The sequence below is a fragment of the Podarcis melisellensis genome, assembly GCF_964234715.1.
Source record: "Podarcis melisellensis genome assembly, chromosome: Z".
Taxonomy (NCBI): Eukaryota; Metazoa; Chordata; class Lepidosauria; order Squamata; family Lacertidae; genus Podarcis; species Podarcis melisellensis.
In genome coordinates, this window is record NC_138547.1 from 22818007 (window position 1) to 22836194 (window position 18188).

Genomic DNA, 18188 nt, shown 5'->3' on the forward strand with positions numbered 1-18188 from the left:
CAAAACTATTGTGCGACTTCAGCTCCTTAAAAGACTCGGTCAAGAGTAAAAGTTTAAGGCAAGATAGGCTCAAGCTCTTGTTTCATGAACAGCTGATGGGATAAAAAGAAATGTGAAATGTACTGGATAGAAAATGTCTAGAGAGACAAGCCACCTCAGCCCGCTGCTTGCACCTTGTTCTCTTTTGAAGACCCTGCAGGAGCCTTGCCTCCAGTAATGACAGCTGAACTAATATGACAAGGAAACCGAAAAGAACACAAATAAATCACCCTGACTAATACAACTGTCAGGGCAAAGAAAGTAAGTGTGCAATGGAGCTGAGCAGCTCTCTAATAGACCTTGATTTCCACAGAGCAGGGTGGGGGCGAGGAAGTATATTTCACTTCAGAATTGCAAGTGTTGGGAAAAACATGACTCTCTTCAACTATGCTTCAGGTTTTATCTCCCTTTTTGTTTTTGTTTTGTTTTTTACAGGATGCCCATAAAACTGCTGGCTTGAGACAGCCTGAAGGCAGAAAACGAAGGGAAACCAGGCCTTCTTCCTCTTCATTCATTCATTCATTCTTGCATATGTACATTTTATTACATTTACATCCTGCCTTTCTTCAGCTTTGGAACTCAAGGAAGCCTAAATGTGGTTCTTAGTTTGTGTCCTCCATCCAGGTGCTGACCAGACCTTGACCTGCTTAGCCTCAGGTGCCTTAAGTTACTATTTGACTATAAGCATCTACAGGACAAAAGAGCAAAAGAACCCACCACTGGATCAAGATGAGGAGGATATCATCTAGCTCACCATACTGTTTCCCACAGTGGTGTAACCCAGTGCTCCCAAAGTCACCCCTGATCCTGAAGCTTGCCTATTTACTGTATGTGAAAAAACATGCTTTGGGGATTTAGAACTAGACAAAATATCTGTGCTGTATGTAGTTATTGCTAATTCATACAATCCTTCTGACATGTCAGGAAGGGAACCTGAAGCAACTCCTTGGGCTGTCACTGCACACCTGGTAAATCTTAAGTCCACCTCAAATCAAACAGCAACCAGGATTGCCCCAACCCTTTGATTGCATTGCATTGTAAAATGTTAACCAACTACTTGCCAACTTTTCAAACAATTTATTGATTGCTTAAATGTATAACTGCTTCTTCAATGCTGGACGGGCGTTAAAATAACTTAGTGTTTCAGAAAACAACAGATAATGTTCTGTGTGTGAGTTCCCTGTTCAGCAGCTTTCCCTGGAATCATGCCTCCTGAAAGCTTGAGTTATTATAAAAGTTAATAGAAGAATTAATTCCACTCTAACTCTGTAAGCTTCCCAATTCCTTTATTTCCCAGAGGGCTGTGGGATGTAACGTTCTTTTCATAATCTGGCCTCCCTGAAGCCTGAAGAATTATTTGGAAGAACATGTAATCCGGTTTTAACATAGGAGATTTAAAGGAATCTGAATGGGAGTCCAAGTTTTGAAGAATCTCTGTACACTTTACATTCCATGCTCAATTTCCTGTTTTTGTCTATCTCTGGCTTGACAGCTTTCACTGGATGCTTGGGAGCAAAGTAAGTAATGCAGGAACAAGGAGGAATGAATGAGAACCCAGGCCAGAGAACAACTGTTCCTTAAAACTGTTTGGATAACCTGGGGGTTGTCGCTTCAGCCACGGTATGCAAAGATGTGTTCCAATTGCTAAGGAGGCTTTTATGAAAACAATGTTGACAGAAGTTGGAAAATCCCTTTTGGGTGTATAAGAATATTTAAAATATGAATGTAATCAAACATAGAGGATATAAATAATATATCCTTAGGGTTTGGTGCTCCTTTGCACTTCCTCCTTTCCTCTTTGACTACCTCCAACTCCACATTCCTTGTATCAGTTTTAATCATAGGTCAGTGTCATGTCAGCACTACTTAATAAATGCTATGCCAAACCTTCAAATGGTCTTTATTTTGACTGCTTGTGGGGCAGCAGGCACAAAGCATAGTCGTCTCAGAAAAAAAGTGGTATGTGTGTGCAGAAGTGATGCCTTTTACTATCTGAATTTTTTTATTTAATATAGGCAGTGGAGTGGAGGAGCCCTGTAAAAGAGGTAATTTTGGAAGCCCAAACATGCCCTGTAACAAAGGCAAACAAGCCTTCATGTTCTGGTTCTTAATGATCTGTAAAAAAAAAAATTATGTAAGTGAGTTCCATCACTGACACAGCTCCTCAATTAAATATTTATTGCATGAACTGTAGATAGGAGAGTGCCAAAACACAGAAATGCCTGGCTGATTTTTATCAACACATTGCTTTGGAAGAAAAACTTGCTTTTCAACTGCAACCACAGAAAAGGAAATGGGACTCTAATCCTGAGTCACACAACAAGGTAATCAGAAATTGTGCTGTGACCAGAATGGGATGCAACCCAGTGCTGATAGAGCAACCCGTTGTCTCAATGGAGCAGTTTGGGTTGGCAGTAGGGATGCACGAATCTGTCATTTTTAGTTTCCCCCCCATTACTCATTTTTCCAGACTTAGATTCTGTACTCCACATTTCCACATCTGTTTGTAATCTTTTAATATATATAAAAGAAGCCCCATGAAAATCCAGTGCTTTTCTCCTAATATGCACATTTCTGTATGTAACTTTCCCTCACGCACATATTTTTGCAATATACCCAATATACTCTGTACCCAAAGAGAGTAGGTACAAGTTGGATTCCAGAGCAGAAGAGACTATTATGACTGACTATGCTCCTGGGAGCAAAGTATACAACGTAATGGGCATGAGAAAGGGAAAGTCAGCACAAGACATGTGGTTCATTTACCTTGACTACTTTGCTTAGGTATACCACAACCTGTGTGTGGTCTTGGTCATTTTCAGTTGCAATAATTAAATCATCTACAATGCCAAAACTTAATAAAATTATTCATTTTTGCACTTGGTGTACAAGCACCTGTCTGTGTGATGCTGTGTGTAACCCCAGCTGTATAGTTTCTCATTCCATGCTGTAGCAGCTTGTTCTGAGCCACCAAGCCCCTTCTGAAATTTGCATACTAGATGTGCTTCCTTTGGTTTGATAAAACCTTTAGGCTGTTCCATATAAATATCTTCTGAGATCTAGCCATGCAAAAATGTGGTTTTAATGTTTCACCTCCATTTGTTTAGAAACAGTGATGCTGAAAAGCAGGCTAGCACCCCCCCCACCACCGCCCTAATGTCTCAGACTTCTCCAGATGTTTTGGACTACAACTCCTATCAGGCAGTCTGGAAATTGTAGCCCAAAACCTTTGGAGGGCACCAAGTTGAGGGAAAGCTGAATATTGTAACTAAGTCTAATTCTGAGAAATAGAAACTGGCATTCTTTTCCAAGATCCACAGCCTGATGAAGCATTTGGACAAAAATAACTGCTTTGTTGTTATTCAGATTCTTTCTAATGGATCAGCCTGAATACCTGCAACTGTAGATTGTTATTCATGAAACCCTCTGCAGACTAATTTAGTTTTCCTGCTCTCTACTCAAAATGCCTAAGGTTTGTTCCACTGCCTACTGGGATAAAGAAGCAACAATCCACATCCCTTTCCAAAAATGTAAGCGATTTGATCTAGGGATTAGCAAAATCTGTCAATTTCAGTTTCCCTCGCTTTCTCATTTGTCCACTCTTCAGTTCAGTTCTCCACATTTCCACACCAGTTTGTGAATTTTTAAATCAACAAGTTTCCATGAAAATGAAGCAGCATTTTAATGTGAATTTCTCCTAATATACACCATTTTTGTATTCAATTTTGCCTAATACATTGATTTTTGCAAAGCAACATTTAGTGATATCTGCCTCTTTATGCACACTTGATCTTAGTATATGCATGTTTGCACACATTACTTGGCAGGTGAACTGCATTGCAAAATTGAGAGAAGTGCAAATTCCAAGCGGGGTTGTGTTTTGGTTTGCGTATTGCACTGGCAAGCGTGAATTAGGTTGGTTTGACATTAAATGAAAACAATCAAATTCTCTCCCCATCCCATCCTTACTTTTGCCTTTCTAGAAAGCCTTACCCCTTAAAAATGCACATGGGCATGAATGGAGAATGAATAATCATTCCAAACATTCTGTGGCTTGCATGAGTGGCACAGTCAAGGGAAAAAAACCATCTCTTTCTCCTTCTGGCAAAAGAACATGCAAAGTCCGGCATAACTGCCTGCATTTCTGTGACAGCGGCTTCAGCCAACCTGTGGGCCCTGTGGGTGTTTTGTGTTTCAGACGGTCAGCATTTTGGAAATAATTCTTCTAGGATCAAATATCTGCAGCATTCATTCTCTCCCCCCTCCTTGTTGTGGGAGTTCTTATATTGCTAGTGGTGGGCAGATGAACCATCTGGGGCAGGAGCTGCAGCAAGCAACTCTTTGATCTGTGTGGTCCCTGAGTTGAACCCGCTCGGCCTGTGGGAAAATACCATTTGACAGGAAGGTTTTCTGCTCCATCAAAATAGCTTTAATCCACAGAAGCCACGATTAAGAGTTTTCCACAAAGTCTCCTGGTTTGAACTGCTGCAAATGTCAGTTCCAGCTTTGAAAGCATTTGTTGTGGGCCAAAATGTCTATCAGCCACATCAAGATCCATCTGAAATCAACCTCTGGCTTAAGAAGAGTGTATAATCAAAAATCAGCTTTTTTTCTTTTATAAGGGTTTTGGCTTCAAACCAATTCAGAGACTGGCAAAGCTACTCACTGAGCCCTCACAGACTGCCTCATGGAAAGTAGGAAAGCTGCATCATATCACCTCAGACCACTTATCCATCAAGCTCTGTATGGCATATTCTGACTGGCAGAAATTCTCCAGGGTCAGGAAGGGCTCTTGCCCATCAGCTGCTCACACCTCTGCTTATGCCCTGCCTAGAGAAAACCAGGCAGAGGGTCTTCTCGGTAGTGGCTCCCGCCCTGTGGAACACCCTCCCATCCATGTCAAGGAAATAAACAGCTATCTGACTTTTAGAAGACATCTGAAGGCAGCCCTGTATAGGGATGTTTTTAATGTTTGATGTTTTATTATGCTTTTATATTTGGTGGAAGCTGCCCAGAGTAGCTGGGGACCCAGTCAGATGGGACAGCATATAAATAAAGTTATGATGATGATGATGATGATGATGATGATGATGATCCCTTCTGAAACCTTACCCATAGAAATGTTTGGCTGCAGCAACTTTGACTTGTTACTGAGGTGCTCAGCTTTGCTTTCACTTTACACCTATATATCCCTGATCACTGTGACTCCTAAATATTTGCTCTGTATGTGTGACTCTGCCAAGCAAGGGCTTATGCACACCAGAGGATGGGAACAGTGCTGCATGCCAGCCATTTTCATGAACAGGAGGTGCGATTGCTCTCATGGCATATGGAGGTGTAAGCACTGTGGATAGATGCAAATTTCCTTGTTCTGCTGTGGTTGCTGTTATTTAACAAATTTATAAACTGCTTCATTGGGTGGTGTTGTGGGTTAAACCACAGAGCCTAGGACTTGCTGATCAGAAGGTTGGCAGTTCGAATCCCCGCGACGGGGTGAGCTCCCATTCCTCGGTCCCAGCTCCTGCCAACCTAGCAGTTCGAAAGCATGTCAAAGTGCAAGTAGATAAATAGGTACCGCTCCGGCGGGGAGGTAAACGGCGTTTCTGTGCGCTGCTCTGGTTTGCCAGAAGCGGCTTAGTCAAGCTGGCCAGAGTTGGCCACGACTGGACCTAATGGTCAGGGGCCCCTTTAAAAAGGTAAAGGTACCCCTGCCCGTACAGGCCAGTCTTGCCAGACTCTAGGGTTGTGCGCTCATCTCACTCTATAGGCCGGGAGCCAGCGCTGTCCGAAGACACTTCCGGGTCACGTGGCCAGCGTGACAAGCTGCATCTGGCGAGCCAGCGCAGCACATGGAGACGCCGTTTACCTTCCCGCTGGTAAGCGGTCCCTATTTATCTACTTGCACCCAGGGGTGCTTTCAAACTGCTGGGTTGGCAGGTGCTGGGACCGAACGACAGGAGCGCACCCTGCCACGGGGATTCGAACCGCCGACCTGATTATCGGCAAGTCCTAGGCGCTGAGGTTTTACCCACAGCGCCACCTGGCCTTTTACCTTTACCTTATAAACTGCTTCATGGTCTGAGGCCATCAAAGTAGTATACAGGATTAAAAGGGAATTCAATAAAATCAAAAAGATTTTTAAAAAAAAATTAAAAGCACCCCTACAAATCTATACTTAATATTTCATAAATGAGTTGGTCACACCTCAGTGAAAAACTTCTTAAATAAAGCTGTCTTTAGCAGGTGCCTAAACATCTATTTTCAGCTGTTGTCTAATTTTCAGATGGCTGGAATGGCAACTCTAAAAGTCTGGTTTCTAGGAGAAACCAAGCACATCACTAGGACATGTGGTACTCTCACCACAGCTCCATCTAAGGGCTGCTGTAACTGACTCCTTTTGAATATAGCCACCACAGGCATGCTGCCTTTCAGTAGTCCTGACAAATACAAGCTTTGTAAGAGAGCACCTCAGTACCTACTGGTAATGTAGACAACCACTGCTAGCAGATTTGCACACAGAACTCCAATAGTAACTCAGTAATATTAAATCATGCCTGATTTGTTACTCTCTATTAACAAATATCCTACTCTCATTCTTTATCTGAAATGTATTTTGCACAGCATTCAGTCCATTTAAAATAAAACACAATAAAAGTAAGCACAACCTTACCTAGAGAAAATATTTCCCACAGCAACACACCAAAAGACCAAACATCGCTCTGAGTGGTGTAAATTTTGTCAAAAATAGCTTCTGGAGCCATCCATTTCAGAGGAAGTCTCGCCTACAAAATGAAGAAAGCAAAACAATATTTACATTTGTCCAGACAGAGGTGGATTTAGGGGAGCAAGAACAGTTTGGTCATACTGGGCGTGGAGCCTCAAGGGTGCCACAGTGGGCCCTGCAACTATGATACAGAATGGAAGGCAAGAGATGGGGGGATTTTGGCACTGCGGTGAAATTTGATACCCCATGAGCCACCACTGGTCCAAATGCAGGGAAGTAATAGTGCCTCTCTATTCTGCATTAGTCAGACTCCACTGGGAGTGCTGTGTCTAGTTCTAGTTTAAGAAGAATGTTGACAAGCTAGAAAGTGCAGAGGAGGGCAACCAAAATTATAAGGGTATGGAAACCTTATGAGGAACAGTTGAGGGACTTGGGTATGTTTAGGCTGGAGAAGAGAAGATTGAGAGGTGATAGGACAGCTGTCTTCAAATATCTGAAGGGCTGTAACATGGAAGATAGAACAGGCTTGTTTTCTCCTGCTCCAGAGGGTAGGACCTGAATGATTGGATTCAAGTTACAAGGAGGGAGATTCTGACTAAACATTAGGAAGAACTTTCTGACAGAGCTGCTTGACAGTGGAATGGACTTCTTTGGAAGGTGGTGGACTCTCCTTTGATGGAGGTTTTTAAGCAGAGGTTGGGTGGCCATCTATCAGGGATTCTTTAGCTGTAATTCCTGTGGGAGCTGAACTTTGTGACCCTTGGAGTACCTTCCAACTCTACCGTTCTAAGATTCTAGGATTTATCAACTTGTATATACCCATATCCTATCCCACTGACTTATTTGTTTCAGTCTGCTTAAAAGGGTGGACCACACATGATTCTGCATGTCTACAAGACTTACGTCCCCTTTCCGCACATAGTCAGGATCTTTGTAAATATCTCTGGCCAATCCAAAGTCACAGATCTTCACCACATTGTTTTCAGACAGCAGAATGTTCCTGGCTGCCAGATCCCTGTGAATGCACTGGAGGAAAGGACAAATGAAATAAGAAAATATTTTTTAAATTTATTTTATTTCGTTTTATTTATTATTTTATACCCTCATTGCAAGAGCTGAACTTCAACAACTTATTAAAATATTAAAGGCATTTTTTTAAAATAAAAAAAGTTTGCAAATAACGAAGCAAGTCACTGGAGAATGGAATCAGAATCAAAAATATTATTGAATCCCTCAAGATCAGATGTGTTTTCCTTTTATATTTTTCTTCAGAAACACTATTGCTAAAATATACCAACATACAACATTACTCCTAAGCCACACATTCCTCAGATATTTACACTTTCTTTACATCTTATATCTTACTATATGCTCAACTTATGCTCAACTTCTACTTTGAATCCTAACATATACATATATCAAAATAACATATAATCTTTTATTCAAACCCATGTTTTTCAGATAAACTGATCTGCCATAACTAAATGGTTCAAATCTTTCTACCATACATAGAAAGGACACTGTCAATCTGATTATTTATACCTGATTTCATACCTTGTGCAATAATACTGCCTTCTATGAATAATTACGCATTCAGCTGCTTTGCCTCTGTTAAATGGAGAATGTCGGGCTAGATGGACCTTAGTTGAATTAGTTGGATCTTCTTCTTATTCAGCAAGGAAGATCCTACAACTTTGATTACATCTCCATATGCATGTGAAAGTGATTCTTGCATCAGTGAGGACTTATAAGACTGGGGTGTGCTTATCAACTGATCCACGGTTCTTAATAAAGATACTATGGGAGAAAACCACCGACTTCTCACTCAATGTCTTTAACAGCAAAGGGGTTTTAAGCAGGACTTACTTTCCTGGAGGCCAAGAACTCCATGCCTTTGGCGACCTGGAAGCTGTAGCAAATCAAGTCCTCCAAGGTCAGGGCGCGCTTGTAGAGATCTTCAACATCTAAGAGAGACCAAGGAGCAATCTGAGCAACGCACATCACATCACAGGGTCAATCCATGGATTCAGAGCAGTAGAGGGAATTGCTCTCAGGATTAGTCCTAGCCAGAAGCACTCCCACAAGAGGAGCGCACTGTGGCAATACCTCTTCAGCCCAAGGACTCCTGCTTGGAAGTACTAGGTGCAATCAGGGTCTCCCCTGCTCTGCTAGAATCAATGATTTCTAAAACAGGCTGAGTCTCTCTACAGGAAGAAGCTCCCATCATCAGGTGTGAATATTACAACTGCAATAGTGGCAAAACTCCCATTAAAGTTCAGTCTGAGGATAACAAGTGCTGAAGCAACAGCTGAGCTTTGTTGTTAAGGAGCTGTCCAGGGTACCACTGAAGACTTAAGTCTCTACTACAGAGGCCCACCTAGCAGTTCGAAAGCACGTCAAAGCACAATTAGATAAATAGGTACCACTCCGGCGGGAAGGTAAACGGCGTTTCTGTGTGCTGCTCTGCTTCGTCAGAAGTGGCTTAGTCATGCTGGCCACATGACCCGGAAGCTGTCTGCGGACAAACGCCGGCTCCTATAGAGCAAGATGAGCATGCAACCCCAGAGTCCACGACTGGACCTAACGGTCAGGGGTATCTTTACCTTTTTACAGAGGCTATGGCTCCAAACACATCCTAAGCATAGCTGTCAACATTTCCCTTTCTAAAAGGGAAATTCCCTTTTTCCGAATAGGATTTCCCTTAAAAAAAGCGAAAAGTTGACAGCTATGAATTCCTAAGACACATGAAGGAGCCCTAGAAGCAACCGCAACAGAAAGCTTCAATCTTGACATCTTGTGGTAGAGGATCCATGATTGACACAGCAGCTCCTTTTTTATGAAAAATGTCAAAGTGGCTTCCTGGGACTGCCAATTTAAATGGGAAAGCAGCTCTTCAAGGGGGAACGTTCAGCACTCTTCGATTTATTTTAAAAATACAACTAAAGGGGTTATAGTACAGGTATACAAATTAATGAATATGACAGAGACAGTAGATAGGGAGAACTGTTTTCTATAATACTAGAATATGGGGGGCAGAGGGTGGTTAACGAACCTGAGCTCCTTTGGGAAAATGGTGGGTTATAAATGCAAGAAACAATCAAATAAATAAATAAATAAGCAGTATATTTACCTTCCTCTTCTTCCTCTGAGTCTGTGTAACTCTTGTCTTCAATGAATCCTGAGCTTGCAGAGCTTCCTGTGCTTGCCACGCTCTCCAGGCGCCTCTTGATGAGTTCTGTTAAATCACTGATGTATGCTTCCAGCTCTTTCTCTGCAGGGTCTGGATTTTCCTGAGGCTGGAGGAAAGAAAGACCCAAAGAAGCTCTTTTTCTCTCTGTCTGTCTCTCTCCATTCCCAGCAGTCATCACACCCTAATGTATAGCTGGATCAGTACATGTTCCTGCCATTTTGCAGCTCATAGTTAAACTATGCAGCCGGCTTCCACAGGAGGGAGTGATAGCAATAGGTGGCTTTAAAAGAGGATTGGACAAATGCATGCAGGAGGCTAATACTCCTGATGACTACTAGCCACTATGGCTATGCTCTTCCTCTACAGCTGGGAGGCAGCAATGCTTCTGAACACCAGCTACTGGATACTACAAGAGGAGAGCACTCTTATGCTCAATTCTTGCTTGCCAGCTTCCTATTGGGACATTGGGCTTGGGTCCTGTTTGCAGGTTTCCAATAACTATCTGGTTGGCCACTGTGAGAACAGGTTGCTGGACTAGATGAGTCACTGATCTGATCCAGCAAGCTTTTCATTGGTTCTTATGCCTGAGGTGGTTTCACGGGAGGGGGGACCTTGAGCAAGACACCATTCATGGGCCCATTCCCTCCATGAGTCTACCTCCTCACTGAAGCCAGTCCAGGGGGCCCTTGCCAGTGGCCCTCTGCTGAGTGTGGGGCCTCAAGTTGGGCTTTGACACCAGCCCTGTTGAGGTGGAACAGTAAATAGCAATCCATCCCACAGTCAAAGTGATTCAAGGCTGGTTATGTTCTCCCCCCCTGGAAAATAATCATAGCTAAACTACAATAATAAATTAAATCAGCTAGCGATCTCATCCCCTTTCATGACACTCAAATTCTTCAGCGAGTTGGTGCTCTCTCTCTAATGGTACAGTGAGACCCTAAAAAGAAAAGAAAACTGCTCTCCAAATCACCAGTGAAAAAGCCTGCTTCTACCTTACCAATAATCATCTGACCACAAAACGACAAACAGGGTTCCATTTATTGATCTTTAGATCTTTATGCCCTTACTGGGCAACAGAGGGAAGGCCAGTCTTTCAGATAGCCTAGTCCGGAGTTGTTTATGGTTTTATATGTAAGTAACAAGACTTCAGAATTGGTCTGGTTTCTTATAGACAGCCAGATATTTCTGTCAATATGTGGTAATGCTTATGGAAAGAAGATCATCAATGCTTTCTATGCACAAATGTGAGATCACTTCAAGCTAGTCATAAACATGTCGCCCCCTCCCCTAAACTAAAAATAATAAAGAACCCTGTAACCCACTGTTATCTTTCCAGCACACTGGACTCGATTTCTTAGAGCAGCGATGGGGAACCTGTAGTTATACAAATGCTGCTGGACACTAGCAGCCATCAATCCCTGACCATGCTGGCTGAGTCTGAGCTGGAGTCCAACAACACCTGGAAGACCATAGGTGCCCCATCCCTTCTTTCTGCTCTTCAGAACTGGGAGTTTCTGTGTGTTTAGAACCATTTTTTATAAGTGAATGGTTATTTAGTGTGCGGTTCTTTTTCATAAATATGGTTTGATTTAGAGCATAAATGCCATCCCATGGAGCGGGGGGAAAAACCATTGAGACATGCGGCTCAACACTTCTCTTTGTTCTGCACATTCTAGTCACAGGTCTGGGTTTTCCATGTCTGTGTCTAAGTCTGTTTCTTTTTGTCCTGGTGCTTTTCCCATGAACACCCATGTTTTACTGCAGAACAGGAGCAAACAGCAATTTGGTTTTCTGAGGATTGCTATTTACAGTGGTACCTCTGGTTACAAGCTTAATTCGTTCCGGAGGTCCGTTCTTGTAACCCGAGGTACCACTGTACTCTGATTCAGCAGTAAAACACAGGTTTAAAACAGAAATAAAACCCTGCTCAGAAGTAGACCTGAAAAACTTGGACCCGAGTTTAGAAAATGCAGTGCAAATCTCATGCACCCCCAACACATAAGCCTGTGATGGAATTTGAACAATACACTTAAAAGAATATATATAGCTGATGCTATCTTAGATGCTGGCAGGGAAACAAATATTAAAGACAGGCTCAGAATTTTATAAGCACTTACAGTGGTTCTTCACTCATGATGGGCTTTGCTACTCATGGGACAAACATACATCCCTTCAGTTTAATCGTGTCTGAGGTAGGCTGCCTACCTGTTTTGTTTCATTAAGTGGTACCTGTACATTGTATTATGTACACATTGAAAGTTCACCTTACACCTCCCTCCCAAAAACATTCAAAACATTTAAGGCACACTTGCTCTGCAGAAGAAATGGATACTAGTCTTTAGGTGTCCACAAAACCTGCAGAGTCAGCTTTTAAGAACTACCTTATAGTGAATCAGGCCATTGGTCTATCTATCTATGCAGCTCTCTAGGGTTTCAGAAAGGGATCCTTTCAAGGTCTATCTGGAGAAGCTAGGGATTTAACCTGGGTCCTCCTGCACTCAGATCACATACTCTACCAGTGAGTCACCTTTACATTCTGAAAAGACACAAGCAGCCTTCCCCTCATTTTTTCAGACTTCCCCAGGAGAGAAAAACTTAAGCAGAGCTGCAATCAGGCTGCATCTGCTGCTTAGACAGTGCAATCCTATGCACAGATACTTGGGAGAAAGTACCATTGAATCCAATGGTTCTTACTTCAGGAAAACATGCAGAGGACTGCAGCTTCGGAATGCCATGCCTGTCTCCACCCAACCATTCCTAGGGCCTGTTTCTCCTCAGTTTTCCTTCTTTCACTTAGTGTCAGGAAGAAGGCAAAACAGAATTTATCTGGGCTTTTGGTAGGAAACAAACAAATGGCCTTTTAAAGGACAGCCAATTTCATTTGCCTCAGGGGTCAGATATTCATCTTACCTTGCATGCGATGAAGTCTCCTCGTTTTCCTCGTAGGTAATTAGACAGATTACCGTACTTGCAGTATTCTACAATGACCATCAAAGGACCTGCAAAAATGATCAAAGAAAAGTTTCTAACATGACCACATATAAAGGATGTAGGAATCGTCACGTTTAAGAGAACATCCCTGTCGGATTCCTGACGGAAAATGAGATGCAGATAAAAGAACTACAGTTTCAGGGGCAAATTGTGATCTGGTGTAAGGAAGTTACCAGGCTCTAAGTCAGGGTAGGGAATCTTTTTCAGACCAAGGCCCAGATCAAGAAATCCCCAAACCTCTTCAGCCACGTAGAAAGAAGATGGGGAGAAGAGGTAAGATGCCAGGAGATAGGGCAAGCCTTTCTTGTTCATGCTGCCTGCCTCACATCAGGAATTGTTCCCAACTTCTTGCTGGGTTTTTTTGGGAGGGGGACAGAGCCCAGTTTCATTATATTTTTCCTGCTGCCTGCCCCACAGAAGGGTCCAGGGATTGTTCCTAAGACCTTGAGTGTGGTGGGGGGAGCATAGTGCAGAGGCATAATCATCATTATTAGCATCATAATTACTATTGCTAATGATTATTATCATTATTTGTACAAGCTTATATTTCTGATAAATTTCTTTTTCTGATCTTTTGGAGGTGGAAGCCATTTTTGATTTAGCAAATGGGTGCGTAAATGGGATGAACTGAACTGATGGCTGGAAACATGAGAAACTGAGTGAACACAAAATGGACAGAGTCACCCATCCCTATAAAAACCCCAATAAAAACACAGATTGTCCCTGTGATTACGTGCCTTTCCATCTCTCTGACTCTCTTTATGCAGTCACGATTGAATTTTGTTTGCATTCTGTCATCTAGCTTGACCTCCATATATTTTGTTGTTGTACATCTGGATGTGAAACTCCAGGAATGGAAGAATGTCAAAAAACAATTGCTCTTGAATCACACCCATCTGCCAGCTTGTTTCTTCTGTATTTGGGGAGCCAACTAAGTATTGTTTAGTTTGCTACAATTGCTGTTGGTGTTCCAAGACACAGGACAATGTTTTAAGCAATTCCCTTTGTATTATAGTGAGAATCAGACAGCATCATTTTGAAGCCATCAGCTTGTACTCTGTGTCTGATGTATAAAAATAACAGCAAGAAAAATACCTCAGAAATGCCAGAAAATATGAACAAATGGGGTTAGACCACATGGAACGAGCCATTAATAGCCATCTCAAGCAATCAGCCTTTCAATGTCTAGAAACCTTCTCCAACACGTAAGAGCTACAATTACATATTTGAATACTCAGAAAGCTGAATGCTTGCGTTCACTACAGCTAGCTTATAAAAGGGGCACCAAGAGGATTCTCATGACCCAGTAAACTATTCTGCAGGGGGTGAGCAAATCCAGTAGTACTCTCAAAGCTTCAAGAAAGTTTGTGAACTCGGGCCCCTCACAATAGGTTCCCTTCCATTCATGTGTAAACTCTCTCTCTCTCTCTCTCTCTCTCTCTCTCTCACACACACACACACACACGTTTGCCCTGCCTACAATTTTTTTGTAAAGTTTCCAACTTCCTCAGTGAGTGTTGGCAGAAATTGGTCAGTGGGTGGACTAGGGGTAAGTCATGGTGTGTCAGAGGTGGGGCCTGGTGATTTTTAGTAGAATGGGGATCTGTTGGTCAGGTCTGGTGGATCAGGGTGTAAGGTTAATGGGGGAGGTATAATAGTCCCAGTGCCACCCGGGTGGCGCTGTGGGTTAAACCACAGAGCCTAGGAGTATCGAAATGTCGGCGGTTCGAATCTCCACGACGGGGTGAGCTCCTGTTGCTCGGTCCCAGCTCCTGCCCACCTAGCAGTTTGAAAGCACCCCAAAGTGTGAGTAGATAAATAGGGACCGCTCTCCAGTGGGAAGGTAAACGGTGTTTCCGTGTGCTGCGCTGGTGCTGGCTCGCCAGCTGTGGCTTAGTCACGCTGGCCACGTGACCCAGAAGCTGTCTTCGGACAAGCGCCAGCTCCCGGCCTCTTGAGCGAGATGAGCACGCAACCCCAGAGTCGGTCACGACTGGACTTGTTGGTCAGGGGTACCTTTACCTTTACCTTTTATAATAGTCCCAAGAGGTGCAACACACATGGTGCAGAATGCGGTGGTAGAACTATTAGCTTCAGACTGTGGATTGCACTTTTGAACTCCCTTTCCCCCCATCCCCCCTACGTTTCCTATTGATGGAAAACAAGCACCTCAGATAGATATTTTTAACATAACTATCTCCCTGATTTGCTCACTTATTATATGCAGGGTGCCATATGTGTGAGAAGATAGCTCAAAAGCATGACCTGCTCTGCACTCTAAAGCAATACACTTCAGAATTCTGTCACATCATTCTGGGTAATATTTAGAATTTGCATCTATGGAGAAGTTTGCTTTTTGGCCATGTCTTGGATCAGATCACTTGTGATATGAGTTGTTTTTCCCTTACAGAAACAGATCTGAGTAAAAGAAAGAGATTGTAGTGGCTCACCTCCTGGCTTGGTGCAGGCACCCAACAGGTTGACGACATTCAGGTGGTGTCCAATATGAATAAGGATTTTCAGTTCAGACATCAAAGCCTTGCGCTCGTTGGTCGTTGAGCACTCTGCTTGAGATAAACAGGACAGAGCCATCTTGACACAACAGGATATTGTCAACGTGGGTGGAAAATCCTGTTTATACTCAAAACGGAAGCAAAACACCACCAACCACCATAGTGGAAAGGAAATGAATAAAGCCCTCCCAGGTTGCTTTGTGTGTGTGTGTGTGTGTGTGTGTGTGTGTGTGTGTGTCTTATTATTTATTCTCATTAGATTCAGAATGTCTTCCACCCAAACGTCCTGCCTTGGCCCTTACAACATCAAGTCCTCAGAGTAACTTCTCTTTTATCTGTGGAGTTGGGGTGTTGGTGGGGGGAGTTAACTGCCCTGCAGGAACTCTTCCTCTCCACATTTCCTGCTAGAGGTTGAAAGAGCTGCAGCTGATGAAATGTCTCTGTGTTGCCAGTTACACGGAGAAGGGAGGCTTTTGAAGTTCTAAGAACATCTTCCCCAGTTGGGTGCCCTTCAGATGTTTTGGGCTGTAACTCCCATCATCCCCAGTCAGCACAAATGCTCCTGGGAGGGGCAGTCCAAAACGTGGAGCTATTCTTCTACTTGTTATTATTTCAGTTTATTACTCGCCATTCACTATAAGGTCCCAGAGCAGTTTTCAGTCATTTAAATCACAATATTAAGTAACAGTGTAAAACAAATTACAGTCACAAGACTAGGGTAGGGCCTAGCAGGCACCAGGTTGGAAATCTGGAGGACACCAGTTAGGGAAGGTTTTCTCTAATACAGTGTATGCTAACAACCTGGCAGCACAAAGTATCATCACAAAACCACTCAGCATCTTGCAAAAGACGCAAGTGGACTTTTAGGAAAGCTTTGTGGACCCTGGCTGTCAAGAATCCAGCGCCTTTCCCAGAGATGTTTCCTGCACAATCCACATGGATGGTGAATTGCAATATGACATTTTCCTTTCCTACCTATGCTCTGCTGTGGGAACTTGCTCAAAAGCTGTTTGTTGTCAGAACTAACCCTTGACGGAGACCTGAAAATAATGTGCAGCACAGTGCAAAGGTGCCCATCCAGATAGCCTTGGGAGGAAGTCCAACATTTAAAGGGGTTGGGTGCCCAGGAGAGGAGGCAGAAGGTTGTGATGGTTGAGCTAGAGAAGCATTCCACAACTTGGTGCCCCTCCCCCACAGTCATTTTGGACTACAACTACCATCCATCCTAGCCAGCATGGCCAATGGTCAGGGATGATGGGAGTTGTAGTCCAGGAACACCTGGACACCCACAGATTGGGGAAAGCTATACCAAGGTGTAGGGGGAGATTCTAAAGCAAAAGAGGCACTGAACTAACACCAGAACTAGTGGATAGGGAATGAAATAATTATTTGCATAATTAGGCAAATGCACAGTTCCAAAAATATTTAAAAGTGCAACTAAAATATTTTTATAATGTATAACCTGACAGATGATTTGTTTGTTCATCAAGTTTCTGATATGTAAACGTCATTAGGAGTTACCATATGGCCCAAGCTTTGGATAAGAAACATATTCCATTGTTTTAAACATGGTAAGCATATTGCCCTTAATTTGCTCTTGGCACCACTCACTTTCAGGCCCCTGAACTTCTCTCCATCCCCAAGGGCTGGGATCAAAGGTTTATATCCTGTTTCAGACAACCAAATTCCATTATGTTCTATGCTCTCCTTCCCCCACAACCTACTTTCTAATGGAGGCTGTCACTCCATTGATGCTAGGAATTCAAGGCTGCATCGATGGCTGAGTGTAGAGTTCACATGTTATTCCCTCTGTGTAGACAGCCACTGTGCAGCTGACAAATTGTTCCCATGAAGTCCACATTGTCTGTAGTCACTGGCAGGAAAGCTTACAAGAAAGGTGATGGGGCTGTGCTGTCCAACTTGCTCAACACTGACTAGCAGTGACTATTTCAGGTTTCAGACCAGCAATCTCTTCCCAGCCCTACCTGGAGATGTGAGGGATTGAACCTGGGACCTGGGGGTGTAGGTAAATAATGCCTGGGTCGTGTGTACGGGGCACACCCCCAAAAGGAGTGGGGCGTGGAGGGAGCTGCTCTCTGCCCCAGGTCAGTCTTGACCCAAGGAAGGCGGAGCCTTGGCTGGGTGCTTTGTAGCTGCTCTCCTTCCTGACCTGGAGAAGGAGGAGTTGAGGCTGGGTGTGCTGGGCACCACAGCCGCTCTCTGCTTCTTGCTCAGGATTGACCCTGGGAAGGGGGAGCTGCAGCTGGGCCCACCAGGCTGGAGCAGAGCACGCAGAGGGTGATCTTCACCCTACATACTCTCCAGCCCCTGCCACTGGCAGGGTGCAAGGGGGATCTCGGGAGGGCGCCTGGTTCGTGCCCCTCCCAGATTGTGTGCCAAGGGCCATGGCCCCCATGGCTCCTCCCATGCTATGCTGCTGCCTGGGACCTTTTACATGCAAATCCGATGTTCTGCCAATGAACTACAGCTCTTCCTCAAGTAGCTCTGGGATCAGATCTGTAGGCAAAAGGAATGGAAGAGTACCTCAGGTGCACATTTATTTGTTTGTTTTGTTTTGTTCTAGCCGAACTCATTTTGAATAAATTAACTTTCTGTCTCTCGCTTGTGTACCTTGAGTTCTCCTCCCTCCCTTCTTACATCTGATGTCTTCCCACTTTTCTTCATGAAACAGCTCTGGAGCCAGAGGGTTGTATCCAATCTGTGCAGGCGG

General features: G+C 43.6%; 1 protein-coding gene and 1 long non-coding RNA gene across 5 annotated transcripts in view; one reads left to right on the top strand and one right to left on the bottom strand.

Moving 5' to 3' along the window:
- The window catches only part of LOC309361958 (vascular endothelial growth factor receptor kdr-like), a 191683-nt gene that overhangs the window by 30312 nt on the left and 143183 nt on the right, over positions 1 to 18188 (bottom strand). For 2 of the 4 annotated variants that reach the window (XM_081897319.1, XM_081897321.1), the window contains exons 19-24: positions 15395 to 15511; positions 12864 to 12952; positions 9894 to 10059; positions 8630 to 8727; positions 7667 to 7789; positions 6710 to 6821 (exon numbers count right to left, since the gene is read on the bottom strand). In XM_081897319.1, the coding sequence (XP_081753445.1) occupies positions 6710 to 6821; positions 7667 to 7789; positions 8630 to 8727; positions 9894 to 10059; positions 12864 to 12952; positions 15395 to 15511 (705 nt within the window). The remainder of the gene's footprint in view (positions 1 to 6709; positions 6822 to 7666; positions 7790 to 8629; positions 8728 to 9893; positions 10060 to 12863; positions 12953 to 15394; positions 15512 to 18188) is intronic. The other 2 variants (XM_081897322.1, XM_081897320.1) reach the window with 1 other exon arrangement.
- On the top strand, positions 1147 to 15429 carry LOC309362077. Its single transcript, XR_014164777.1, has 3 exons — positions 1147 to 1659; positions 13960 to 14149; positions 15355 to 15429. It is a non-coding gene; the product is annotated as an uncharacterized lncRNA (long non-coding RNA).